Genomic DNA, 25,252 nt, shown 5'->3' on the forward strand with positions numbered 1-25,252 from the left:
TGTAAAAAATTCTGACCCAATAAGGCAAGAGTAATCAACGCAACTTTTTGCACAGAATTCGGCCTCCGACAATCAACGCAACTCTGTGCACCAAAATTCGTCCTCCGATAATCAACGCAACTTTGTGCACCAAAATTCGGCCTCCGACAATCAATTGGAGTTGGATTCGTCGATCTTCCTTCGTCATTTTCAAGAATGGTCTGTCGGCTTTCTCATTTTGGTGATGTTAAAGGTAGTCTCAGATTGTAAGGTTTTGACATTATCATTTAATTTTTTGCAGATCCGATTCATACTTTTGCAAAATAGGCAGGGCAAGACCCGTCTGGCTAAGTATTACGTTCCTCTCGAGGAATCCGAAAAGCACAAGGTCGAGTACGAGGTATTTTTCCAATTCCCTCATGAATTTTGTTTGTTAATTGTCCATTCCAATTTTTTCTTTCTCGGCTAAGTTCTAGGTTGTAACGGCTCAGATCGACTGCTAGCTGATATTGTCTTTTTTGAACTTTTCATTTCGGTTCCCCTCAAGTCTTTAAAACGTATATCCTAGGGAGGTTTTCACACCCTTATAAATGGTGTGTTCTCCTCTCCCACCAAGGTTGGATATCATAATCCACTCCCTTTGAGGCGATCGCGGGCACTCTTTACTACTTCCCAAGTTCACAAATTTGGTGTTGAGGTGAGAACTTTTTTTTGTGATTTTGTGGGTTTATGTGATGAAATTTTGATCTTAGGCTGTTGCGTCCCAATATTTGTCGAAATTCGAAGCTCCATTCTATTGAATTGATTTCGTTGAAGTGGAATGACGTCAATCGCCATAGTACAAGGAATGGTCGTTATAAAATGAATGAAATGGGGCATTGACAATTAGCTTGTGGAAGATTGGTAGTATTGCCAAACCACTCCCTCTTCCTCTCCTACTTCTTTCTCGCGTCTGCAACTCAGACCTAAATTCCCTCTTCTCTGTATTGCTACCACCTCACAGGTTTGCTTCTTCAGATCCCCCTTTTTCCCCTCTCGATTTCGGGTTTCTTGCAATTTCTTCCTCCCCAGGTTTTTACTTGTGCTGTTTATATCGCCTTCTTTGTTTATTCAATTTTGGGTTGGTTGTCTATTGGGTCTTTGCAATATAGGTTGTGGATGGCTCGATGGTAATTAGAAACGTGATTTTTATTTGATTACTCGTGGGATCGCATTGTCATTGTGGAGGCTCCGGTTTGAACTTTTGTTGTTTTTCGTTTTCTAAATCGAGATTTGATTATGCTTATTTGTTTTGGACAGTTTTTAGTGTTGGGATTGTGCATAATATTATCAGTTCCGATGCGAATGTTTTGTTTGTTGATTCAGTCTGGAGGTTTTCGTTGGTACCTCGATTCCAAGTGGTGTGTTCTTTGTAGAGAGGTTTTGGAGGTTCGGAACCTCATTCTTTGCCTTATTTGTTTCCCATGTAGATTTAGTTTGAGATCTTGTAGTCAATTGGGATTTGGGATTGTCTGAGATCTCTTAGTCATGAGTCCACGACCGATGCCCTGTGCTTGAAGAGGTTTTGTTGCATCCACCCTTTCGTGGGAGATGCAGATCGCCTTCACAGGCCGTTCTCTTGATTGTGTTGTGAAACTTTTTTTTATTGGAGAGGATCGGAAGGGTTTTTCAACACATGGAGGATGGTTTTTGAAGGAGGTCTGGAGAGCGTCTTATTCTTCCAATTGAATAGGATTGGAGAAATGAGATTGCAAACACGCCCAGTCAACAAAAAGACAAGCTTGCCTGCCCGTTAGACTTTTTTTTCTGTTTCTTTTTTCTCTCTCCCGAAGCTTGTACAGATTCCTGTTTTGCCTAAGCTTTTTGTTTTGGGTGAGTTTTTCTTTAAATAATTGAAAGTTACGATGTCCTTTGCACCTTCAAGTATTTATCTTTTTCAAGGTCAAAAGATAAACAAAATCAACAATTATGCAGAATCGTTTGCTCATCTGCATTCACATTCATCTCAACACAAACTTTAAAGACATTTCAGCACTTTGTGCACCGAATTCAGCCTCCGATAATCAATTGGATTTGGATTCGTCGATCCCTTCGTCATTTTAAAGAATGGTCTGGCGGCCTTTTCATTTTGGTGATCTTAAAGGTAGTCTCAGAATGAAGGTTTTGACATTATCATTTGGTTTTTTGCATATCCGGTTTATACTTTGCAAAATAGGCAGGGCAAGACCCGTCTGGCGAAGTATAAGGTCGAGTGCGAGGTATTTTTCCAATTCCCTCATGAATTTTGTTTCTTAATTCTCTGATTTCAATTTTTTCTTTCCAAGCTAACTTCTAGGTCTTTTCTTTTGATTCAATTGCAGGTTCATCGATTGGTGGTGAATAGTGATCCCAATTTCAGAAATTCTGTTGAGGTTAGAACTTTTTGTTGTGGTTTCGTCCCAGTTTTTGGCCGGGATTTGTTTCGTTTCAGTTGACATTTTTCAATATTTTCAAAGTTATTTGTCTACTTTTACTTGTGGGCTGCGTAATGCTTTCATCTCGTTTTTATGTAAGCTCTAGCTTATTGCAATCTCTACCACTTTTGCAGTTCCGAACACACAAGGTCATCTACAGACAATATGCAGGATTATTTTTCTCCATTTGTGTGGACAAAACAGACAACTATCTTGAGAGTGTTCGTCTGTTTGTGGAGGTTCTGGATCAATTTTTCAGCAATGTGTGTGAGCTCGTTTTGGTTCTTCATTTTCTTACTCTTGCTTCCACAAATTCCTTGCATATTGTTGTGTTGAATCTGCTACCAAATTGATCCTCATTTTTATGTTGAATCTGATGAAGGTCTATCTGATACTTGATGAATTTATTCTTGCTGGAAAACTCCAAGAAACGAGCAAAAAGGTAAAGTATTGTCTGCTTATTCTTAGTAATTGTTTGCTGTGGCAAAATCTTCGATGGTCTGACACAAAGGTTATAGGCGCCACAAAATCAGCTCGAACCAAGCGCCACAGATATTCGTTTATATGAAGATCATGTTTGTCAGGTGCATTTTCTTTATAGGCGCAACAAAATTTTCTTCATATCTCTCAGGTTTCTGATAAATTTTGGAAATTGGTTCTGTAGGTAAAGGTTGAGTCGCTGATAGATATGGAGATGCCACTTCGAACCTCGAAAACAAAACTGCTAGCTGGAATAGATCTGATCCGCCGACTGAAGGTATCTGCACTGGAGACCGAGAATGAGAGTAAATTGAAGAGCAAGCGGTCGGAGCTTGAATTTAGGTGCCAAATGGTAGAGAATGTACTGGGCATATTGGAAAAATTAAAAAGCTCCGGCAATGACAGCAATGAGAAGTGGAAGGATGGTGTCATTGAGGCCCCTGTGCGTAGACTTTCCTGGACTCTGATATATTATAAACCCTAATATATATATATATATATATATATTAACAAAATAAATCATTATTTTTTAAAGTTAAAATACTAAAATTAAAATACTAAAAAAGCTACATAAATAAATAAATAATAATAATAATAATAATAATAACAGCACATAAATTTTGATTTATTCTCATCAAAGAACCATATATATCGCCAGATGAATACCAAAGGAATTGGACGTTTACACAAAAGTAACCTAAGAGTTGAAGTTATCTTATACGTTGGTTGTGCAGGAGAGATTTGATCATTTTCCTGTTGGTCCATCGTCATTCCATCAGACCCCAAACCTGAATTCATGATGAAATAAAGAGTAAGATTACCAACTAAACGAAATTACATTAATGATGAACTAAAGACGAGAAGTTAACAAACCTGTATCTTTCCGCCAGCGGTGCCAACAAAGAGCAATCCTCCATCATCATCTGTAGTTAGGTACGTAATCTTTGTGTGGCTACCACTAGCACTACCTAATTTAACTGAACCAATTTTTGTATACTTTTCTTTCGACAAGACCTCGATAATCATGCCCAATCTCGAGGCTGTAAACAACAAGTCGGTGCTTGCAGCCATGTGATGGATGTCAACTCCAGGCGAAAAGGATCCCACCATTGTCTTGTTCGACAGCGAAAATGTCTTTCACATTCGAAACAAAAACGCAAAAGAAACATTATCACTTCATAATAACCATCACAAGTATTTGATTCAAGGGTTTATTTAATTTTGTTGATTTTGAGTACCTTGCCTGCAGTTCCATCCACTGCTGAACCGGCAGCAAACAGCAGGTCCCCGTGTAAGTGTAAGGAGTAGATGTTTTGTTTCCATAACAACTTTCTTACGCCAGCATAGAATGTGCTTGTAGTATGTTTGGTCAAATCCACCTCCTGCCAATTATCAATACAACAATTTTGGTAAACCATATCACTAAAAATTGTCATCTTCCCGACTCGCCAGATTGATAAGATGTTGGGCTTGGTCATTACTGTTTTTTCTCATTGATTGAAATTTAGAATTCCCTCTAATTCGCTAAAAACGTTACTACTTGTGATAATGAAAGTAACGAAAGCAATAGATTTCTAAGATTAGGGGTACCAGTATACAGTCACCAGAGCAACCGCAATAAAGTTTATCTTCTGATAATGCCAGGGACTTGACGTATTTATTGAAATTTATGTGCTTGGGAACTCCAGAGAAGTTGTACACCTGTAATATCCAATCCAACAAGTATATTATCTTATCAAGAGGATTGAATTCTACGGATATTGGTTCTTCCAGCTCTAGTAGCCTGAACCGAAGTTACCTTAACGCCAGTTCCTTGAGAAACAAAGCATGCGACATTGGCGTTGGCTTTCATGTCATAGATTGGCTCCTTCACTTCATGAACTTGAACGCACTGTATTTTTTCACACTTGACGGTCCATACCTGTAAGAGTGGTGTTTTCCGAGAATTAATGGTGGAAGTTTGATCGAAATAAGATTTGCTATCAGATGCAGTGAGAAAAAGGAAGGCCAATTTGTCGTTCTCTTAGGGAATAAAATGCAGTAGAAAGAACCGCAGCCATAATCAGATTAGATTGAATCTTGTCCTTTAGAATGTTGATTGATCCGATCACTATTGTTCAAAGAAACCACTACGTAATTTTTCTTTAGAAGAAAACTCGGCATAACATGATCAAAGAAGTTTTACCCGGATTGTTTTGTCTAAGGAACCGCTGTATAATGCGTCGCCCGAAGAGGAAACACACAGGCATGTTACAGCTTTTGTGTGCTTGCGTGCTTCTTGGATCAACTTCAATACTTTATCTCCAGCATCCCAAACCTAAAAGCAGAATATCGTGCAGGTAGTAAGACAATATAGTGATTTTACCCACGATCTGAACTGACACTAAGGTGGCACATACGACCCGTCTTGTGCAGATTTTTACCTTGATGGTTCCGTCCGAGTGACTGCTTAAGACCCGCCCATTCAGATGAACCAGGGACAAAACCTCTCCATTTGAGCTGGAATCTAGTGCACCAACTTCCGTATAACTCCAGAGCTCTGTCTAATGGGCAGACGATTAGTAGTAAGCTATGGATCCACTTTTAGTGTGAACTAAGAACAAAACCCTTTCCCCAAACCCGACTTACTGCATCAACGGATGGCACGTTCATCAAGGCTTTCATTATATCATTGACCACCAAAGAACTTCTCCTGAGCTTTCTCAACGTTTTGTTGATGGATGTTGCATGAAGTCCCAGTTCCTCAAGTGCAGCTTCGTAATCAGTAACCAAGTTAGTTCGGTTTCAAAGAAATATACATACTAACTGTCAGAGTTACAAATAAAACCCACCTGGGTCACTAATGAAAGTTTTCAAAACAAGGCATGCTAAAATCTTCTCCTCCAGGCTGTTAGAAGATTGGAGAACGTTTACAAGTTCATCAAGCAAGAACCTGCGAGCAGTCTCTTGTACCCCAGTATCTGGGAGCGTCGAAACCATGTGGCAGAGCCAGGAAACAATGACAAGACAGGACTTTGCCATCTCTAATGATTTACTCTTCAGGCATTCCTTCATAACTTCAAAAATGTACCCTTTTTCATGGTTACAAAGAACAAGTGCTATCCTCTTCTCCCATACGCTGACTGCCTTCTCTTCCTCCTATAGCATGTATATCTATGATTCAGAATCGGAGAGACGTACAGTGAAATAAGTTCCATAGAAATTATAAATTTTAAAAATAGAAACCTCTCTCTCTGATAATTCGTAGTCAGGCTTCCTCAGTCCCTCAGCCTTCATCAAAGCATTGTAAGGCTGATCAAATCCTGCAAGTTTGAGCAACCACGCTTCTGTGTAGGACTTCCCCGAGGAAGTCAATCGCCCAGATAGATATAATGAAGCATCTACAGCTGCAATTTGAGAATTATAGTTGTCCTTTCTTCGAAAGGCTTCAAACAGTGCATCTATAGATTCTTCTCGGTAAATGCTCATTCTTCGTGGTTCAGTCTGACACAAGGAAGATTGTCTATTAGTTTCCATGTGAAAATGATTTTCGCATGCATGTAAGCTGTTAAAGGATCTAGTCAAACCAGGAGATCCAGCTGGAGAAGAAGAGAACCAATGCCCGGCTGTTGCTCAATTGGAGCCATTCGAAGATATGTAAGAAGTGTATGCATCGTACTGAATGCTCCTTCATCTTTAATTGTCTGCAAAATTTGATTGCATTTTGTCCGTCTGTAATTCCCCAACAATGATCAGAAATTGAAATTGAGTTATGATGCGGAATTAACCAGAGGCAGTTATTTGGGATTGCGATATATGACAAATACCATACATGCCATACGAATAATTTGACTCAGGTTTTGGGAGTTGATAATGCTGCTATTTTAATTAAAGAAAACTGGTTGAAATGTAGTTTATGGTGAGTGATGGTATTTATATAACAAGCATTTAATTTTGACCCAAGCCACAAAATGCAGGAGGAAAAAAAAAAAAAAACAATTTCAAGATCAGTTGATTTTCAGTAGTTGAAGGCTGCTTAGACCTTTGCCCACTTTGTTATGAAAAACAACAGCATGAAACAAGGAGCCCACCATATAGGCAACTTAACTAGAGAAGTAATATTTAAAACTGATTGCACAACAAGAGAAATTTGTTTTCAAGTGAATTAGTATTATACCTGTGCATCTGAACCAGCTCTGACAGAAAAGCCACACACAGGCCTCTATCGTCATCATTTCCAGTATGAAGGAACTCAAGAACTGGAGCAAGCTCAATCTCCTCTGCTATTGAGTCCTTGCAACCTTGGTCGACCCGCATACAACATAAAAGTATGGAAAGTATTGGCCTCCTCACTTCTACCCGACCCAAAAACTTGACTAATGCAGGGATTCCTTCAGCAGAGGTAAACCTCTCAGCATTCCTGGACTGGCTAGTTTCATCCCCTCCCATAAAAATCTGTTCGAGCATTGCGATAGCAGCATTTTTTGGCTCTATTACAAACGGAAGATGATCAAATTCTTCATTTTTCTTCTGGATCATCTGGGCTAGGGAAGGTATAAGGTCATGAGCTGACAACTGAGTAAATGTAGGCCTTAGCAGGCACATAAGAACAGAAGCCTCTGACAACCCACTCGTCAGCAAAGAAGCTAGGCAATAAAAATCAGAATCTAGACTACTAAGGGACTCTCCAACATTTCCATCAGCACAAATAAGCTCCGAAAGAACGTAAATCGAGGTTCTGAGGACTTCTCTCTCACGGGAATTTAACAGTATTTCCACAAAGCCGTTCACAACAGCCAATTCGGATAAATAAGAATGGACCGCTAAATCGCCTTTCGAGTCCTTCCAGAACCCTGCTATAGCGAGCACAGCTGTCTCACATTGTTTCAAGCTTTCGAAATTACAAAGACAAGAGACAAAAGGTTTTAAACTGTTAATGATTTTCTCGACTGTGGCCTGGGATATTACACTGGTCGGCGATGAAGATACTGCTTCTTGCATTAATCTTTTGCCTTTTTGGTTAAGAGACTCGTACGTACTGTTTAGAGGAATGTGAAATGGTCGGCAAGGAGTAGATGCCAGAGAATTCGCCATTTTGAAGGAAGAACTGACAGTACTTACTACTGATGTACCAGTCCAAGAACAATCCTGAGCAAGATCAGGATGCTGTTCCTGCCAAGACGTAATCAGTCTTTTCAAGACATAATTCATTTTAGGCATTACAGTTGAAGACAATGGCTGCCGTGTAATGGGGCAAGTTGTATTTCCTCTTTTCAACCATTCCTGAATCGCTTTTCTTTCATAAGTCTGTCCAGTTTCAAGAGTAACAGGCTCACTGAAAATCTGACCTGTTATGGGGCATACGAAATCTTTAGGGGGTCGTACTATATGTGTCACAATCTCAGACGAACGACTTCTGCTTTCCTCCTCAAGTTTGTCGATTAAACTGTAGAAAATTTAAGAAGTTTCAAGGCAATTATGTTGTGTGAAAATAACAGCTCCAATTAATGGAAAGTGAAATATTGTAATTACCAATTCTCGAAGTCTTGGCTACTCACGTCGTTATAGATTGCATTGTGCGTTTGTCTATATCTTCTCCTGTGGCGGTCTTTCTTCAAGTCCAAAATTGAAGAGCAATTGCAATTAAAAGACATATTTGCCAAGCGCAATTGTGCAAAGAGGGAACATGAAACAGAAAACAGAAATACATCGAAAAGAAGGGTTAAGAACACAAGATTAGTACGAGAGAAACACTCACTTCACCCTCAGACTCTACTGGACTGAAGCTGTGATCGCTTCCTGTAGCTGGTGATCTGGGGACATAGGTAGCAACACGTTGCCCGCCGAAGCGACTAGATAACAGTCGCAATGCAGAACGAGATTCATTTTTACACTTCTCATTCGCTGTTGGAGATAAGTCTTTCGGTGAAGGGATTGAAGGAGATGAAATTGGAGAAAAAATGGTGGGAGAACGTTTGCAACTCCCCATTTTCGACGTCTCCCCTTTAGGTCCTATTTGCTCATCCTCTGACGTCCTTGTGCTACTAGGTGAGAGTAATTTATGTGTCACGGTATCGCTAAGTTCGTAAGAATCGAAAGGTTCATGATCAGAATCGTTCTCAATCTCCTCTAGTGAATCATTCTAGAAAGATAAATCAAAACAGAGCTTATGTTATTACTGAATTACGAGTATAACCGGCAGAGTTCCTTCTGGCGTATATATTTAGACCATTCTAGCAATTGAAATGATGAGAAGTGAAATTTGAACTCAAGACAAACCTGAGCATACCGCCCTGCAAATTTCTCTGAGCTGTTGGCTGGACTGGAAGTCCCCTTTGGCCTATTTGGAACCCAAATATTTGGTTAGAAAAATAAAGTAACAAATTAGAGAGCCATCCTGAGAATTTTGGAATCAAACCTGCTTGCTTCTGTTGCACCATCTTTAGATCTTAGCAAGATGGACGAAAAGCCGGCACTCTTGGGTAAAATAGGTCCAAATTTAATGTAATCGGGAATTGAGCGGCTAACTTCATGAAGAGGAGTCATAGGTGGCTCCGCGATTGGCAACATCGGGGCAACCTTCTTGGTAGAACTTGAATCAGAACTCATACAGTCCTTGAAGTATTTAGCAAAGAGCCTCGAATTCTCGTCCAAAGATTCTCCATAAAGCTTCTCCAACTTCTGTAATTTCTCCACTTGATCAGGCCTCAGCGAAAATATCAAAGATTCGTTGAAGAATTGATCTATATCAGCTGTGAAGGATAAATCAGAAGAATCAGGAATCACTTCGATCACAAGCCTGTGCCTCTCCTCTGAGTACCACCCAACGATTGAACTCATGTGTGGAAGAAAGAGTTCTTTCCAGAGCTCAGGAGCAAAATCAATGCGTGAAAAGAAGGGATCCACAATAAACATCTCAAGAATATGGAGGACTGAGTTGTGAACATTTCCTCGCAATTTCCAGAGATAAGAAAGATTTAGGTGAGCCCAAGCAGAAAGGTAGAAATTGGGAACTCCAGCAGTTTTCTCGTTAGAGTTTAACAAGGCACACACTTGAAGCATCTTCTCCGCATGGTCAAGCCGTGCAAACTTAGTTTCTATATTGGATGTGTTGAGAGCCTCCTCAAGGGCTTCAATACCCCAATCCAAATTCGCCAGCACTGCTTGATCGGAGTACCTAACCTCTGTATCTTTGTCATGGCTTCCGTCTTCAGCTGCCAATCTCTCGGCACATTGCTCTTTGTGAAGGTTCCTGTGCTCTTTATTGATCAAGCGACATCGAGTGAAATCACCAATGGTGGCAACCAATAATCTCACAATGTCCTTCTGGTCCATTGCAAACCTATATTCTCCGGCCATCCTTCGCCACAGTTCTCCCCTCGAGTTCGCTCTTTATTAGTGTAAAAGGCTAAGACGTAAAATCATTGCCTCTAATTTCTTTTTCTTCAGTTGCTGAAAATCTATCCGGTGGATAAGCTTACAAACACATTTCAATTCTCAATCGCCATTTCTTTATCTACCAACAATCAAATCAGACGATCAACACCTTGTTACAGTCTGCGACGGATATTAGGACAGAATTCTAGTAAACGATGACAGAACAGATGTATCACTGCTAAAAATTACACAAGGTGAAAATATCAACGAAAATTGGTTTCAGAAACAATCGTACACGTGAATCAATGAACTGAGCTCCAATCAAAGTTGATCCTGGACTTTTCTTCAGCGAAGTAACTTCATTCTGTTGTAAGAATCACTAAGCAAACTACACACGAATAACTAGAGAGGGAGAGTGATTGCAACGAATTAGGACATAGTTCGACTATAACAATGACAGAGCAATATCATCGAACGGTTGCATAGAGGGAAAACATCAACAAAATTCAGTTTCAGAACAAGCATTCGGGAGAAGCAGTGAACTGACCTACGATGGAAATCGAAGTTGATCCAGGACTTGTCTTCATCGAAGCAACTTCATTGCCGTGAGCATCACCCGCCAAATGATTGATGGGCGGCAGCTGGATGGGGGAAGATTTAGCTGCCGGCCTCGGTTCTGAGAGAGATAAGCAAACCGAAGACTTGCAATCATTTCTTAATTAATAACTATCGCTTTTAGCATGAGAAATAAAAATTAATAAGGAATTGGAACCGTCGTTTAGCGATTATGAAAAGGGAATGCATCATCGCCGTTTTGGTTCAAGAAGGATTGGAACTATCTAAGCCACATCCTATTTCCAACTTTTATTAACTGTCTTCAAATTTTCCAAATGACCAAAACGCCCAACTTTTGGCGCGAAATTTACCGACCCTACAGTTGTGGACCCATAACTGATTTTGTTTCTGTTTTTAGTTTTAAATTTTTAAGGCAAAAAAATTTGCTTTATCATAATTTTTTAAAAAAAAAATCAAATTTTGACGAGGTTTGGTAATAATACCAAAGCCAAGATGATGCTAATTGTTTGGTTCACGTTGACTTTTTCAGTTCAATTGTTGACTTTATTATGATAAATTTTTATTTCAATTTCTATGATATTGAATGCTTAGTATCCACTAATTATATTAATTATAACATAAATGATAATAAACAGGTTTTGCAGCTCAAATCTTCCTACCTATTGTAATTAAAAAAATAAGTAACGGTCTTTAAAAAATTAATAATAAATAAACGAAGAATAAATATGTAAATCAACTAGATTAAAATAACGAAATAAAACTTTATACTAGAAAGAAGAACCTTGCATTTTGATGGGCCAATGGATCTGGGCCAATGGATCTGGGCCGAACCCGCCTTCATCCATTTATGGTGCCGGTAAAACCACCGCCGCGGACTGAAGCGCGTCAGCCATGGGTCATATGGTTCGGGCTCTCCGGCACTGGCCGATGTTGCAGAATCACTGTTTCGGTTGCACCGTACATCATTTTCTCTCATCCCCGCCATGGGTCGCCAAAAGAATCGACTCTCTTCGACTAACTTTAGCTACCGTTCATTCTGCTCGTCGCGAAGTCCAACACGGATCGAAAGGTCTCAGATTATCCAAAGCTCAAGCTCCGGCCGAATTCCAAGAAGATGAGAGCGTTGATGAGGACTTGGATGTTAGAAAGAGCCGGAACCAGCTTAAACGGGAAGCTCGACGAGCCGTCCAATGGGGCATGGATCTCGCGGCCTTCTCCACTCCTCAAATTAAACGCATCCTTAGGTAATCATATCCTCTCATAACATTATCCGGCCACTTCTTATTCTTGTATAATGTTTATCACTGATAATCTTCGGGAGATGGTAAATGGAGTTTGAGTTTCCAAGTTTAGTGAGACTAATGCGAGATTTCTTTTACTTCTCCGGGGTGATAGAGTGGCGTCCCTCGAGAAAGATGTCTTCGATGCAATAATGCTTGTGAAGGTGATTCTCATAGCGCTTGTATTTTGTGGTTAGTCGTATCCTTTGGCAGTATGGCAACGCATGAACTTTTTATGTAGCTAAGGTGTTTGATTTTTTGACGCAGAGGCTTGGGCGTGATGTCAGAGAAGGAAAACGAAGGCAGTTTAGTTACATTGGTAAGCTGATATTTGATATTTCATTCTTTTGTAAAATGTGCATTTCGGCCATTCGTGTTAGTAGTTAGAACTGATAAAAATCACGACTCTCCAAAATACACCCTTTGTTCGACACTTGAGTCACTTTTGACTACACCTTCGAGGCTCACAACTTCTTTATTCGACATTTGAGGATTTTATTGACATGGCTAAATTAGGGCATGATTCTGATATCATGTTAGAAATCACGACTCTCCATAATAGTATGATATTGTTCACTTTGAGCATAAGCTCTTATGGCTTTGCTTTTTGTTTTCCAAAAGGTCTCATACCAATAGAGATAGTGTTCCTTACTTATAAACCCATAATCTTTCTCTTAATTAGCCAATGTGGGACCACTTCTTTTGATATTCTAATATAAGAATATTAAACTTGGATCACCTTGACGTGATGGTTTATCAAGAACAATTGAAGAAATATAAACTTGCTGTCTATGTGATCCTTGACAAACTTATGAGACCGAGATCCTGTAAAATGTAAGGCACAAAATCACACTTTAAGAGAACAGTCTTCTCAAATTTGAAATGGAGGGCCTTGAAATGATCATAACTCTGGTTAGGGTATTGGGGTCATTGTTCTAAGCAGCACGGACTTGGGACACAAACATGTCATGATGCAGATATGATGATATGTCAATTTCTACATAAGTAGAACACAAACACGTTGGGGACATGTTTTTTAGAATATATGTGTGTATAATTGATACATTAATACTTCTTTAGCTACAGAAGTGTAAATTTATTTTTCCTAAGCATTCGTATTCTGTGGCTCTGATAAATTGGCTTAATTTGCTATAGGAAAACTGCTGAGGGATGTTCAACCTGAATTAATGGACAGTTTAATACAGGCCACAAAAGACGGTGACCATAGCACGCTGCAGACATTGTCTGGTTCGGTAGCAGTTGACGATGATGAAGATACAGACTCTGAATATGAGGAGGAGGAAGAAGAGGTATTTTATGTCCTGGTTCTTTTACACATTACCGCTTCTTTTGCATACCAAATTGTTATAATTTTTGTTAAAGTTTATTTGTCTTGCTGATCTTTTCTAAGACTATACTACAGCATGGAACCGAATGAAATGTAAAAACTACACTTAGAAATTAGAGCCAGCGAGAATGGCTACTGTTGCTTTATTAGGATTTAACTTTGATTAATATACAGGAACTTGTCAAAACTGTAAAAACCCATGTTTTTTTTTGTGATGAGTAAAAACCTGTGTTTCTGGACTCAATTGAAGGGGCATTATGTTCATAAATGTCATTTTATACCATGTTCATTTTAATTTTAGAATTTTTCTTCCCCTTTCCCTCCATATCTTTCTTAATTAGGGTCCGCATGTGGACATTGCTACAAGATGGCTTGATGGGTTAGTCAGTAAGGACAAGAACGTTACAAATGAAATTTATTCGCTACAAACTGTGGAATTTGACCGTCAGGTACTTGACTTACTACATCCCTACTTCTTTTCTCTCTTCTTTTCTTTTCATGTCAATGGTGTGCCACCCTTACCCATTTTTGTAACGTTCTAAGTTGTTTAAGATTTTGTGTGTGTGTGTGTGTGTGTGAGAGAGAGAGAGAGAGAGAGATAATAAACATTAAGAGAAAATGTCAAAAAGAGGTGAAAACCCCTATCCAAGGGAAATTAACAGAAAAAAAAAGAAAAAGAAAGAAAACACTTCCACTGGGCTATAATTGTAGAAAAGCTATAGCTCTGAAAATATGAAGAAAATGTACACTAAGTGAGAGCCAAAAGAAAGGATCGTGTTTGAAAAAAACCATGGAAGGCAAATAAAAGTTATTTAAGATAGTAGCAAACAAAAGAGGGCCTCTGTATGCTTCTAGCTGAAAAAGTTATAATCAGGTCTGCTTTGTCAACTATCAATTACCCAAGAAAAATAGGACAAGGATTTTCGGAACAATTACAAGTTGAAGCTTTTATTAGCTAAGTTAGATATTCTATTCCCATGCGATTCTGACTAGCATGAAAATCGTCAACAGGAGCTGCGGAGACTTGTCCGAAAAGTGCACATGGTTGAAGAACGCAAGGCGGCAACTGAAGAGAACGAGGATGAAGTCAATGTGGCAATAACAACCGCTAAGAAGCCCCTTGCTCGTTTTCTTTGTAGAATGGCGAAACAACTGCCCCCTTATGAACTCTAGTACAAATTTATTTGTGCACTACATTAACTTCACATTCTTTCTTATGCACACATATTTATTTTTTTAAAACCTTGCAGACGGTTAATGCTCACTTCCAACACATTTTTTCTTTTCCTTCTCACCTTCTTTCAACTCTGCTTGATCAAGTTGTTGAGTGCTAACTAGGCTCTTAGAGACTGTTTACCAGGCTATGTCTAATATGCATCTCAAGGTCTTTCTTGATCCTTTTCCTGTCCATGTCCAGCACTCTTCTCTGTAGGAATGCCTTTTAATAGTGGGGGAATTTATAAGGAAAGCAACAACAGCTAGCTTACATTGAGGGATGGTCATGATATTGTTCGTTCAAAATTGGGGTCTTGAGGCCTTTTCTGCATCAACTTGTGCCTTGAAAATTGTAATGTCTGGTCTATGATGGAAGATTAGTATTGAATGACGCCAGTCCTCTTTAATGGCATTTACGCGCTGATTGAACAATGGTTGGAGGTGAGTGACGTAGGCTCCCACATCAATACCTCCAACCAAGACCTTCGGTTGATGTGGGTTTGAACACTGAGAAAGGAAGGGGCGTTGAGAATTGGAATGTTCCCCGGTAGTTGGTCGGTTTGAGACCATTGATTTGCTTAAGGAATCAAATTTGATTTTGGAAACGGGAAGTTGTATCCAACTTGAAATATTGTCAACTTTGGTAAACAAACTGAAGAACCAAATGGGAAAAACGCTCAGTTGGCAGCTACGTGGAACCATAGTCAGCGACCCCACGTTTCTTGCAATAAAAACGTGGCCCAATCAAACCAGTGTTTTTTCTCACAGTATGCTTCTTTTTAATTTACTGATTAATCTTAATTACCTATTTAAATATTATATTTTTTTTCTTTTTAATTTTAGCATGGTCTACAAAATATGGATTTGTGATATTTGATAATTACAAGTTGACTTTGATATAATCTTATTTGTCTATCAAATTATTGGCTAAATCATGCCAACTCATCTGAATTTATTAAATCAAGTGTCATGTGTAGTAGTTCTATTAAATTATATGTATTAGAGAGAAATTTTAATATATATTTAGTGGAAGAAATGTTGAGTATGAATTAGATAAATACACAAATTTTATATATTGATGGCATAATTTGAAATTCTTAAAAGCAAGAAATCATTTGGTTCATTTTTTTTTATTTAAATAAATAAATAAAATATTGACCATGGGCCCAGGCCCACTAAGCATGAGGCTAGAATGTCCGTTTACCTTCGGTTGGTGTCTATAAATACGCCATTCATCCGTTCCTTCAAGAGCTCACTCTAAATCCGACGAAACTAAACAATTCTCTTCAACTTCTTTCTCATCTTCCCGTCTCTTCATTTGACTCTTGCGTTCTAACCCTTTAATGGGAACACAAATTTGGTTCATATTATATCTTCTGACCATCCAAATTTCAATATCAGGTAGCTTTACATTTTCAGTTTCTTTTTAAATCCATATTTAGTGTTCATGTTCTGAATCTTATGTCTAACTATGAAATTGCAGGAGTATTATCCACCACTTTCAGCATAGTAAATAAATGTGAGTACACAGTTTGGCCGGGAATTCTCTCCAACGCCGGAGTTCCACCACTTCCCGCCACCGGCTTCGTCCTCGCTGCTGGCGACTCCAAAACAATCTCTGCTCCGGGGTCATGGGGGGGCCGATTCTGGGGCCGGACCCACTGTTCACAAGACTCCAATGGAAAATTCTCTTGCCTCACTGGCGACTGCGGCTCCGACAAGGTCGAGTGCGGCGGGAACGGCGCGAAGCCGCCAGCCACTCTGGCGGAGTTCACCCTCGATGGCGCTAGCGGCCTTGACTTCTTCGATGTGAGTTTGGTCGATGGTTACAATATTCCTATGCTGGTTGTCCCGCAGGGCGGCACCGGCGAGAAATGTGTAAGCACCGGGTGCGTTGTGGATTTGAACGGCGCGTGTCCTCAAGAGCTCAAGGTTTTCAGCGTGGACGGCGGAGAGAACGTCGCGTGTAAAAGCGCGTGTGAAGCTTTCAACGAACCGCAGTACTGTTGCAGTGGCGAGTACGCGACACCCGATACTTGCAAACCCTCTGCGTACTCGCAGGTGTTCAAAAGCGCGTGTCCACGCGCTTACAGCTACGCTTACGACGACAAAACCAGCACGTTTACATGTGCCGACGCCGATTATATCATCACATTCTGCCCTTCTCCCAACACAAGGTAAATTTACAAAATTCTCCCTTTTGACTTTATACCTCGCCTTCTTTTTCGTTCGAACTTTGGAGGGCATTTTCGTACATTAGAAGTTTTCATAATTTCCAGTCAGATGGAAATTATCATCACATTCTGCCCTTCTCCCAACAAGGTAAATTTACAAAATTCTCCCTTTTGACTTTATACCTCGCCTTCTTTTTCGTTCGAACTTCAGAGGGCATTTTCGTACATTAGAAGTTTTCATAATTTCCAGTCAGAGGGAATCACGTGCTTAAGCTTATGCCATATAGAATTTGGAAGGGTATTTTAGTAATTTATCCTTCATCGACCGACTCTTTAGCCGACACGTTTCCAGGCGGGACGTGGGGCGGCGGCGACGCCGTCGAATCAACGATTTAGTTTTTGTTGATCGTGCCGCGGAATAATAGAGATTTTTCACGTGGAGTCCGTTTTTTTAGCTCAACGGCTTAAATAACGTAACACGAGGTGTTGTAATTTGGCACGATTTTCTAGCTGTGTACAATTACGCAACGGTCAAAAAATCTGCGTAACGGTCCACTGAGAATCTGACACGTTTCACTTGATTAACACTATTGCTTATTTTTTTTATCTGAATGTATCAGTCACCGACAAATTTCATTTCTTTTGTGAGTGCAGTCAGAAATCAACGGAAGGTCACAACACAAGCACGCCGGCAATAATTAATGGCGGCAACGACACTATGGTTTACGAAGGGGGGGCTGTATATGATCTAAGCGGCGCGTCGAGAACAACGCTCCGCGGTGTACTGGGGGTAGCCATTGCCACGGTGTCCATTCTTCAATCTCGGCAGCTCTTTTGACCCGACCCGCTTTCTTTCGTAGTTGGGTTGTAGTAGTAGAGGCCCATTACCTTTTTAAAGAAGAGGTCGGCCCATTTTTGCCTGGAGAGCATCGTGTCACATGTGGAGCCCACAGCGTGTTTCGTTCATTAGAAAATGCATGATGTGATGGGGGAAGTGGGGGTAGGCCGGGGGCGGCCCAGGTGATGCAGACGCGTGTCACAATTGAAAAGCCAACCAATCCGCCGTCCGATAGGCGTAAGCTGAAAGGAGAAGACGAGGGATTTAAATTATTTAAGAATTTCTTTCCAAGGATTTTACGATACGTCAATTCTTTATAATAAGATGGATGAATTCATTTGTTGGTATTGGGGGAAGGACTCAATATTGTTATGATTAAACTGTTTAATGAATATGTTTATGTCACATTCTAATATTGCTGTAAAAACACATGAAAACGACATTGATGATTCCAAATGGGTCATATCACTAAGTTATTTTAATGTCGAGTTGATTATATTTATTATTATATGGTTAAAGGCTTTTAGAATACGGACAATTGTTAAATAACACAAAATCAGATATGTTGGAATGAAAATAAAATAACTCTACCTTTCGATAAAATGGTAGACTCTAATGCTAAAATTCTGTGATATGTATGGAATAGAATACACGACTACATGTACCAAAGCCGCCTTCTTTTCTTTTTTTCTTTTTTGCAATGGCCTTCCTACGAAAAAACACCATAAAGATAATAATAATAAGGAACAAAAAGAAAGGGAAAATATATGAGAACCCCAAGAAAGGAAACAAAAAAAAAAAAAAAACCCTAGATTTCCCTCAACAAGTAACTCGCGAATCATCATATAACAGCACAATTTACCCAGCTTTATTTAGTCATGAATGAAACCACCCCCACCACCACCACCATGGCGAAGGGGTTCAGCCTCCTCGGATGAATCATTCTCTGGCAGTGATCATCAGTATACTTCTGTGAATTAACGAAAGGGTCCAACTCCAAAAGTGAGAAAAAGTTGATAAGCGGAAGGATTACTGTTTCCATGGAGGCTGGTGATGTTTATAGCTTAGCATATACCCTTCCCACCCACCATCAGGGCAATCTGGTTCTTTCCTTTTCGCACCAATTCCAGAACTTGAGGGTGGTTGTCTCAACTGCTCTTCCACAGTTCGGAGATGGCCTGGGAGTAGAAACTGCTTTAAACCCCCAGAATCACTTAATCCAGAATTCAAATCAAATTTAGGACGCGAATGAGCTAAACCGTTGGGAGTCAGCTGTGGATCCGTCATTGCCATGACAAACGGTGGGTGAGAGTACGTGGAAGGCGGAACAGCTGACAAAGGGCCCATAATTTGAGGCATAACAGCAGCTCCTCTTGAATCAACCATGTAAGGAATTGAACCGCTAGGTTCGTACATGGTTGAGAATGAAATGGTTGGCGGCCCTGGAGTCAATCCATTGTATCCAATAAAAGGAGTCTGGTGGTAAGAAGCCGCAGAGCTCATTCCTAGTACATCGCCTGTTCTTGTCAAAGTAGCACCCATTCCAGCAGGCTCAACACTTCTGCCGTTTGGCAACGGTGAAGCATGAAAAGGAAAATCTTTTCTATTAACTGCCACCCTTTTACCCATAATGGAAATAACAGAAGCATCCGAATTTGGGCGTCCATAAGCACTTGCATTTTGACAATACTTACCAGGGCCTTGATCAGGAGCATCACCTTGCACACATGGCCTATCATTCAAATCAATATTCCTTACCAAAGGTTGCATCGATGACGAAGAACAGGCAGGAGAAGCACTGTAGCTATTCTGGATGTTAACGAGTCCCTCCATTCTCAAATCTGATGATGGAGCATCAACATCATCGCCTACGCAGTTAAGGTCCAGCTTTAGTCCCCCAGATCTTCGTTGTCCACTTTCAACTAAAAACTCTCCAGATTGAGGGAAAGATGATCCCAGGTTTTGTTTCCTCGTTTCTTCTCCAGTCTCAGCCACATTCAAATCAATGTCAAGAAAATCCTGTCTCTGCTTTGAACTATCAGAATTTCCCCCACTAGAAAGTGTTCTATCACTATCAGGAATTTTACGTGGGGAAGCAGGCCGGAAAGCACTAGTGGCTGCAGAGCCTCTCCATCCAAGCACCCCTTCAAACTGCAAAGGTGTTAGAGGCAATCCAGATGAAGCAGCTGGTCTAGAAACAGAGGTAACAGATACCGGTAAAGATACTGGAGTTGCTAACTGCTCGGCATCATCATTAAATACATCTTGATTTAGATCAAATTCACAAAATCCTTTTTCTGTACTCGCATCTACCCCTCGAGCTGCTTCACTGACCAGGGAGGATTCCCTTTCATTTAAATTTTCTGGTTGAGTATCTAAATTATCTGGATGGGTTAAGCATGTCTCCGCATCAGAATATGATTCAGCAACATTACTTTTTGCAGACTGGACCTCCCTTGCTTGGAGGTCAGCCGGAAGGTCCTGTTTGTCAGCCATGGTGTCTAGTTTTCCCAACTGCCTGATTCCACCATCAGAAACTTTATCAGAAGAAGAGCTGCAGGATGGCTCTCGATAATCCACCACTTCTCTTTCTACTTCTTGAGCTACTTGCCGAGCAACCTCCAGAGCATCAACTATACCATACTCAAGTTCCATATCTGACCTATTATCAATAATATTTGAAGTTCTGGGATTTGATTTCTGTTTCGAAAATTCAGAATTAATCATTCCACCGTCATCTTCCTTTCTCCTACATTGTCTGCCTCCATTGACTTGACCAAAGTTTTCCATCCTCGAAAAAGAAGCCCCACGATCCTCAAGTTTTCCTATTAGACTCCCATTCATAGACAAACCCCGCAGAGTATTTCGATAGCACTCAGCATCTAGGCCTGCAGATTTGAACACAGGCATGCTAGCATAATTTGTCTTTCTATCAGATATCCCACTTCCCGAATCTAATGTGGAAACTTTCTCACTATCTAGACTAGAACTGCATTGACGGACACCAGCATTGGCAAGATCATCATTATCTTGTTGAGCTGGAGCTTCTTCAGCAGACTCTTCACCATTTGCAACATCAAAACCTTCCAAAACAGTTCCGGGAACCTGCAAGGAGGAATGTGAACAATTATCTGATTTCTCTATCACACATGACCTACCAGAAGACCCATCAATCTTGTTCACTTGGTTTTCAAGCTCCGGCAACTCATTCAACTTCTTTGAACCATCTAACTGTTCATTACCGCAGCCTTCCTTTGCAGCTGGAAAGCTACAAGCCACACTAGCTGAGCTTCCTCCTCCAACAGAACATAGAGATGTTTCATCCTTCTTCAAAGCATCCTCACCAGCAGAGTTTGTTGTTAAATCTGGAGATATATCATTCTCAACTGAATTTCCAGAAACTGAATGAGACTCGATCTCGTTTCTTGGAGATTGAACCTTGTTTCTTGGAGATTGAACTTTTGAATCTTCAACCTTATCTGAGTGAAGAGCATCAGAGTTTCCGGGGGACAATATCTTGTCCCTGACAGGTTCTGTAGCTTGTTTTCCATCATTGGATAATTCTCTTGAAACAGATGCACCTGAAGCAGATGACGTTCCTGCTCCAGGAGCAAGATTTGAATCTTCATCAAAACGTACACCACGATTTTCTGCATCATGGAGTAAATCTTTATCATTTATCTCCTGCATCCACCTGTCGAGAAGTACACTCAATTCATTCCCAAACCTAGATTTTCCATTGTCAGTAGTTTCATGCAGGCCCTTAACAGTAAACAAAATTCCAGAAGAAATAGATTTCTCAGCAGTTATATGTAGCTTTTTAAGTGCTTGCAACAGAACAATGATAGATTCTTCCACGGTGCTATCATTTGAATCGTTACTAAAATTTTGGGCATCCTTAAGCCATCTTTGAATGAAGCTCAGTCCATCTAATTGGATAAAAAGATCGAGACAATCTTTATTCTCCGTAGCTGCAATAGCACCTGCAACAGCAGCCCAGTGCCTGGTTGCATCGCTGACATTCTTAACAAAACAATCCTTCTCCTTTTGCATAACATTGATCAACTCCTCAACTCTGCATGGGGCTGTAAGCCCATTTTTTATTTCAGTCAAGGTGAAGAAGTCTTCAAGTGTCATCATGCTTCATACACCATCCTTGAGAGCATGAAAAGTGAAAGCGTTTTCATCCATCTAGCAGACGAACAGATCAAATTATAAAACGCTGCAAATAAAGAAAAAAATGTGTCAATCAAGAGAGATTCCTAAAACTAGGGAAAATATGCATGCAAAATTAAAACTGATATTGTTGAACATTTGTCATCAAATGATTTATGAAGTGACAGTTACCTAAGAAGCACAAACACATTAGTTTTGTTGATGTATTCGAGTCCGACATCTAACCCTAGGACATTCTAACACTTGTTGGACATGTATCAGACACTTTTAGTGCAATAACAGCCATCAGTTGTACAAAGTCAAAGTAGGTCCAAAACTTGTAGTACATGCATCGAATACTTGTTAAGTATACTAAATAGATGCATATGTGACCAAAGTAATATTTGATAGTGAAATACATCAAACAAAATTTTTAAACATGTAAATGCATAAACTTGTTCACTTTGAGTTTCCTTCATGTATGAAACTGATATATTTTTTTAATTAGAAAAAAATGATGTGTGTGTGTGTGTGTGTGTGTCTTTTCCATGTTCATGCCCTAGATTTTAAAAATGATGTGTTGTTGCACGAGTGTCATTTCCGTATGTGTGTCTCAAACCCATGTCCGTGATTAGATAGTTACAAATGTTACACCATGCACAAAGCAGCAGCAAAAAATGGTTACATGTTATCACACGAGAAAAGTGTGTGAAAAGATGGGGGTGGGAGGCAGGCCAACGTTCAAATAGGCATGTCAACTAAGTATAGTATTGTTCTACACAACAAAAATACAATATCCCAATTATAAAAGGCCTGAAATGAAGCCTTGACTATGACACGAGAAACCAACCCAATAAGTTAAAATATGTTATGTTTACACCTGAGATAAAGTACACTGAGAAAAGTGTTTGAAACCATGTATGGCAAACATAAGTAAGCTCAAAAAGAGCATGGCAGATATAATCATCAATCATACCAAAAAATATATACACAGGCAGGCAGTTCACGGAAGACTTGACATGAAATTTGGTAACATAACAAAACTGAACATCCATAGCCAAAAATCTAAATAAAAATAATCAAATCTCAATCCTGTAGCTCTGCTAAACAGTTATAGTTTAAAATTAATCAAGAAATAAACATATAAATCAACTGTAAGAATTAAACATAAATAGTGTCTTTAATTGAACTTGCACCAAAAAACCCTTGATGTTAGAACTTCTAGAGAATTCAGCAAATAACAAGTATGGCATAATCAAACAGGCAACGTCCATATTGATTAGAGACCCTTAGAGATGTACGCAGAAACTACAACAGAAGGACAATATTCGATCTATATCACTCTGAAAACACATTGGCTAATGGACTTCGATTATAAGAGTAACGGTGAGAAAGCCTATTTGACTATTGTAGGAATTTTCAACCTATTCACCAAAATATGGATGATGACGAGCAAGAACTTCGTCCATGTTCAACTTTCCAAAAGGAAAAATTAAATACGATGTGCCATTGAATAACGATTGGAAAACAGCCCACCACTGTTATGGTGAGTCCAACAGCCGATTACCTACAAATTTAGAGCAGTTCCCAGTGCTACAACCAAGGGCAGAAGCTACTTTAAAAGACCCGCTAAGGAGGTAAAATAATAATCGATATTCGCTAAATCATGGTTTTAGCTATTGAAATTGCAAGATCATCCAGCTACCAATATAACCCAATGGTTAAGACGACAATAATTCTTAATAACAGCCAGAGCCAAGTAAGCAGCTCGTCCGTATCCCCAGAAAAAGCCAAAGGAGATATAAAAACAAGCACCACCTACGGAAGTATCTCCGAATCAGATGATAGGTTAGAACACAGAGAAAATGGAAATTATCAAACGAGGTCGCCCTGCTTTACGGCCTTTAAATGAAGAACCAGCATGGAGGAAAATGAAATGCAAATTTCAATGGGTGATTGTGAAAATCAATGCGCAGACATGTAATATGATATAAAATGAAAAAGGAATTAAGAATGAGCAAATAAAAATGCAAGGAGGCAACAGTATGAGTGTCTTGCCTTGACAACAGAGCGGTAAACCCTAGCTTCAGATTCGACCAGAAACAGAAGCTCCAAACACTCGTCCTTCTCCGAAATTCTCTCTCTGGTTGATGAATGAGGAATTTCTCTCTCTAGAACTTCCCTTTCTTTCTTTCTTTCTCTTTTCCGTTTTCACAAAACCCTCGTTTTGTCGTCTGTGAAACCTTCCCCCACATCGAGCGAGAGAGATAGAGAGAGATGGAGAGAGAGAGAGAATAAACGAAAGCGTTGCTCTTCTCTCTCCTTTGCCTCGAATCGTGATTTCTACATTTTCTTTTTTCTTTCATAATTTTGGTCTTCCTAAGCGATGGGATAGCGGCACGTGGGACTCGTGCGAGTCTTTTGCGACATGTAGTTCCGGTTCAAATTGGGATCATGAATGAACCGAAATGGTCCGGATGAGCCCGAACAAATCCAGAAACTGTCACTTTCTGGCATACGGAATGGAATGCCTTTTTGTAGGCAGTTTTAAATTAATTCTTAATTTGGAAGGAAATCCAAATTCTCACCAAAATTAAAAATGTGTTCTATTTTCCCAAAAACTCCTTTCTTTTTTGTAATAAATAATGCAGTATGTATGTTGGGAAAGCTGGACTTTAAGACCAATCATTATAAAATAAAGTTAAATTAATTATAAATTTATTTTTAGTTGAATTTATAACTTTTTTTTCTTCTTTGTGGGTCACTTCATTCTGCCTTTAACTATAACCGTAAATGTTTTCATACTGGTGTTGTATGGCGGTGGTCAGCTCGTATCATGAGATGTTTAGTCAAGTCCAATAACAAGCAAAACTCTTATTTTGTTGTCTCCCTTTTATTATCTTCTCCCTTGTATAGATTGGGGAAGAGTCGAGACAATTCAAGGAGATCTAAAGGAATTATGAATCCCAATAATAGAAACTACTATATATTTTATAACCATAATTACCATTATGTAAACAAAATGAACCATAATTCCAAGATCTTGAAATAAAGTATCATAACTTTAAAAGAACATTCAAAATCTATAACCATATAAGAATACATTCATTTTTTTTAAATGTAGTATGAATTACAACCTCTTCGAACCATTTATTCATACATAGTTAATATTCATATCAAGTTGAGCTCATATTAATATAGCTGATTTAATGAAAACAAAACAAAAAAAAAAAAAAACCAAATTTAAATTATAAATATATTAAAGGTTAAATTATTTTTGAGTAATTTTTAACCATACTCTTGAACAAAGTCTAATGCAAAAAAAAAAAAAAAAAAAAAATCCTAATCTTCGACACTTCTGCTTGCCCCCACGCGATTGATGACAAAATTAGAAGGTA

At 39.4% G+C, this 25,252-nt stretch overlaps 5 protein-coding genes across 8 annotated transcripts; 3 read left to right on the forward strand and 2 right to left on the reverse strand.

Moving 5' to 3' along the window:
• The first annotated feature begins 280 nt into the window (after positions 1-280).
• Positions 281-3,420, forward strand: LOC111475461. Its single transcript, XM_023119887.1, has 9 exons — positions 281-379; positions 527-1,654; positions 1,992-2,088; positions 2,195-2,237; positions 2,340-2,390; positions 2,567-2,695; positions 2,815-2,874; positions 2,951-3,016; positions 3,097-3,420. Exons 2-9 carry the CDS (start codon positions 1,570-1,572, stop codon positions 3,394-3,396), a joined length of 831 nt encoding a protein of 276 aa, XP_022975655.1. The 5' UTR covers positions 281-379; positions 527-1,569; the 3' UTR covers positions 3,397-3,420.
• Positions 3,421-3,516: 96 nt separating this feature from the next.
• Positions 3,517-10,944, reverse strand: LOC111476981 (putative E3 ubiquitin-protein ligase LIN-1). Of its 4 annotated transcripts, XM_023120870.1 has the most exons (18): positions 10,816-10,944; positions 10,564-10,670; positions 9,310-10,448; positions 9,171-9,231; positions 8,650-9,033; positions 8,424-8,503; positions 7,069-8,337; positions 6,479-6,623; positions 6,138-6,395; positions 5,744-6,050; positions 5,541-5,665; positions 5,336-5,455; positions 5,098-5,229; positions 4,711-4,833; positions 4,503-4,613; positions 4,151-4,294; positions 3,786-4,046; positions 3,517-3,700 (listed from the first exon to the last, which is right to left on the reverse strand). In XM_023120870.1, the coding sequence occupies exons 3-18, from the start codon at positions 10,248-10,250 to the stop codon at positions 3,680-3,682; spliced, it is 4,482 nt and encodes a 1,493-aa protein (XP_022976638.1). In that variant the 5' UTR covers positions 10,251-10,448; positions 10,564-10,670; positions 10,816-10,944; the 3' UTR covers positions 3,517-3,679. The 4 variants fall into 4 exon arrangements, with proteins under 4 accessions (XP_022976638.1, XP_022976637.1, XP_022976636.1 ...); XM_023120869.1 differs by lacking the exon at positions 10,564-10,670 and having other exon boundaries at positions 9,310-10,407; XM_023120868.1 differs by having other exon boundaries at positions 9,310-10,407; positions 10,564-10,944.
• Positions 10,945-11,697: 753 nt separating this feature from the next.
• Positions 11,698-14,759, forward strand: LOC111476812 (UPF0307 protein PMI3641). Its single transcript, XM_023120625.1, has 6 exons — positions 11,698-12,088; positions 12,240-12,288; positions 12,392-12,443; positions 13,280-13,434; positions 13,814-13,921; positions 14,484-14,759. Exons 1-6 carry the CDS (start codon positions 11,736-11,738, stop codon positions 14,643-14,645), a joined length of 879 nt encoding a protein of 292 aa, XP_022976393.1. The 5' UTR covers positions 11,698-11,735; the 3' UTR covers positions 14,646-14,759.
• A 1,169-nt stretch (positions 14,760-15,928) lies between these two features.
• LOC111475607 (thaumatin-like protein 1b) lies at positions 15,929-18,112 on the forward strand. The gene is made up of 3 exons (XM_023119922.1): positions 15,929-16,088; positions 16,171-16,864; positions 17,516-18,112. Exons 1-3 carry the CDS (start codon positions 16,031-16,033, stop codon positions 17,697-17,699), a joined length of 936 nt encoding a protein of 311 aa, XP_022975690.1. The 5' UTR covers positions 15,929-16,030; the 3' UTR covers positions 17,700-18,112.
• Positions 18,113-18,262: 150 nt separating this feature from the next.
• On the reverse strand, positions 18,263-24,177 carry LOC111475590. Its single transcript, XM_023119919.1, has 2 exons — positions 23,913-24,177; positions 18,263-21,921 (listed from the first exon to the last, which is right to left on the reverse strand). The coding sequence occupies exon 2, from the start codon at positions 21,837-21,839 to the stop codon at positions 18,729-18,731; it is 3,111 nt and encodes a 1,036-aa protein (XP_022975687.1). The 5' UTR covers positions 21,840-21,921; positions 23,913-24,177; the 3' UTR covers positions 18,263-18,728.
• Positions 24,178-25,252: the final 1,075 nt, after the last annotated feature.

The sequence above is a fragment of the Cucurbita maxima genome, unplaced genomic scaffold (genome assembly GCF_002738345.1).
Source record: "Cucurbita maxima cultivar Rimu unplaced genomic scaffold, Cmax_1.0 Cma_Scf00003, whole genome shotgun sequence".
In the NCBI taxonomy this organism is placed as follows: domain Eukaryota; kingdom Viridiplantae; phylum Streptophyta; class Magnoliopsida; order Cucurbitales; family Cucurbitaceae; genus Cucurbita; species Cucurbita maxima.

Excerpts from the sequence above, each read along its gene's own strand:
- LOC111475461 (XM_023119887.1), top strand. The coding sequence starts at position 1,570 with ATGCAGATCGCCTTCACAGGCCGTTCTCTTGATTGTGTTGTGAAACTT. Across the intron at positions 1,655-1,991 it reads TCGGAAGGGTTTTTCAACAC|AAACTTTAAAGACATTTCAG; the intron begins ATGGAGGATGGT and ends TCATCTCAACAC. Across the intron at positions 3,017-3,096 it reads ATGAAGATCATGTTTGTCAG|GTAAAGGTTGAGTCGCTGAT; the intron begins GTGCATTTTCTT and ends TTGGTTCTGTAG.
- LOC111476981 (XM_023120869.1), bottom strand. The coding sequence starts at position 10,250 with ATGGCCGGAGAATATAGGTTTGCAATGGACCAGAAGGACATTGTGAGA. Across the intron at positions 8,338-8,423 it reads AGCCAAGACTTCGAGAATTG|TTTAATCGACAAACTTGAGG; the intron begins GTAATTACAATA and ends AATTTTCTACAG. Across the intron at positions 5,456-5,540 it reads ACGTGCCATCCGTTGATGCA|ACAGAGCTCTGGAGTTATAC; the intron begins GTAAGTCGGGTT and ends TCTGCCCATTAG.
- LOC111476812 (XM_023120625.1), top strand. The coding sequence starts at position 11,736 with ATGGGTCATATGGTTCGGGCTCTCCGGCACTGGCCGATGTTGCAGAAT. Across the intron at positions 12,444-13,279 it reads AAGGCAGTTTAGTTACATTG|GAAAACTGCTGAGGGATGTT; the intron begins GTAAGCTGATAT and ends AATTTGCTATAG. Across the intron at positions 13,435-13,813 it reads ATGAGGAGGAGGAAGAAGAG|GGTCCGCATGTGGACATTGC; the intron begins GTATTTTATGTC and ends TTTCTTAATTAG.
- LOC111475607 (XM_023119922.1), top strand. The coding sequence starts at position 16,031 with ATGGGAACACAAATTTGGTTCATATTATATCTTCTGACCATCCAAATT. Across the intron at positions 16,089-16,170 it reads CATCCAAATTTCAATATCAG|GAGTATTATCCACCACTTTC; the intron begins GTAGCTTTACAT and ends ATGAAATTGCAG. Across the intron at positions 16,865-17,515 it reads TGCCCTTCTCCCAACACAAG|TCAGAAATCAACGGAAGGTC; the intron begins GTAAATTTACAA and ends TTGTGAGTGCAG.
- LOC111475590 (XM_023119919.1), bottom strand. The coding sequence starts at position 21,839 with ATGATGACACTTGAAGACTTCTTCACCTTGACTGAAATAAAAAATGGG.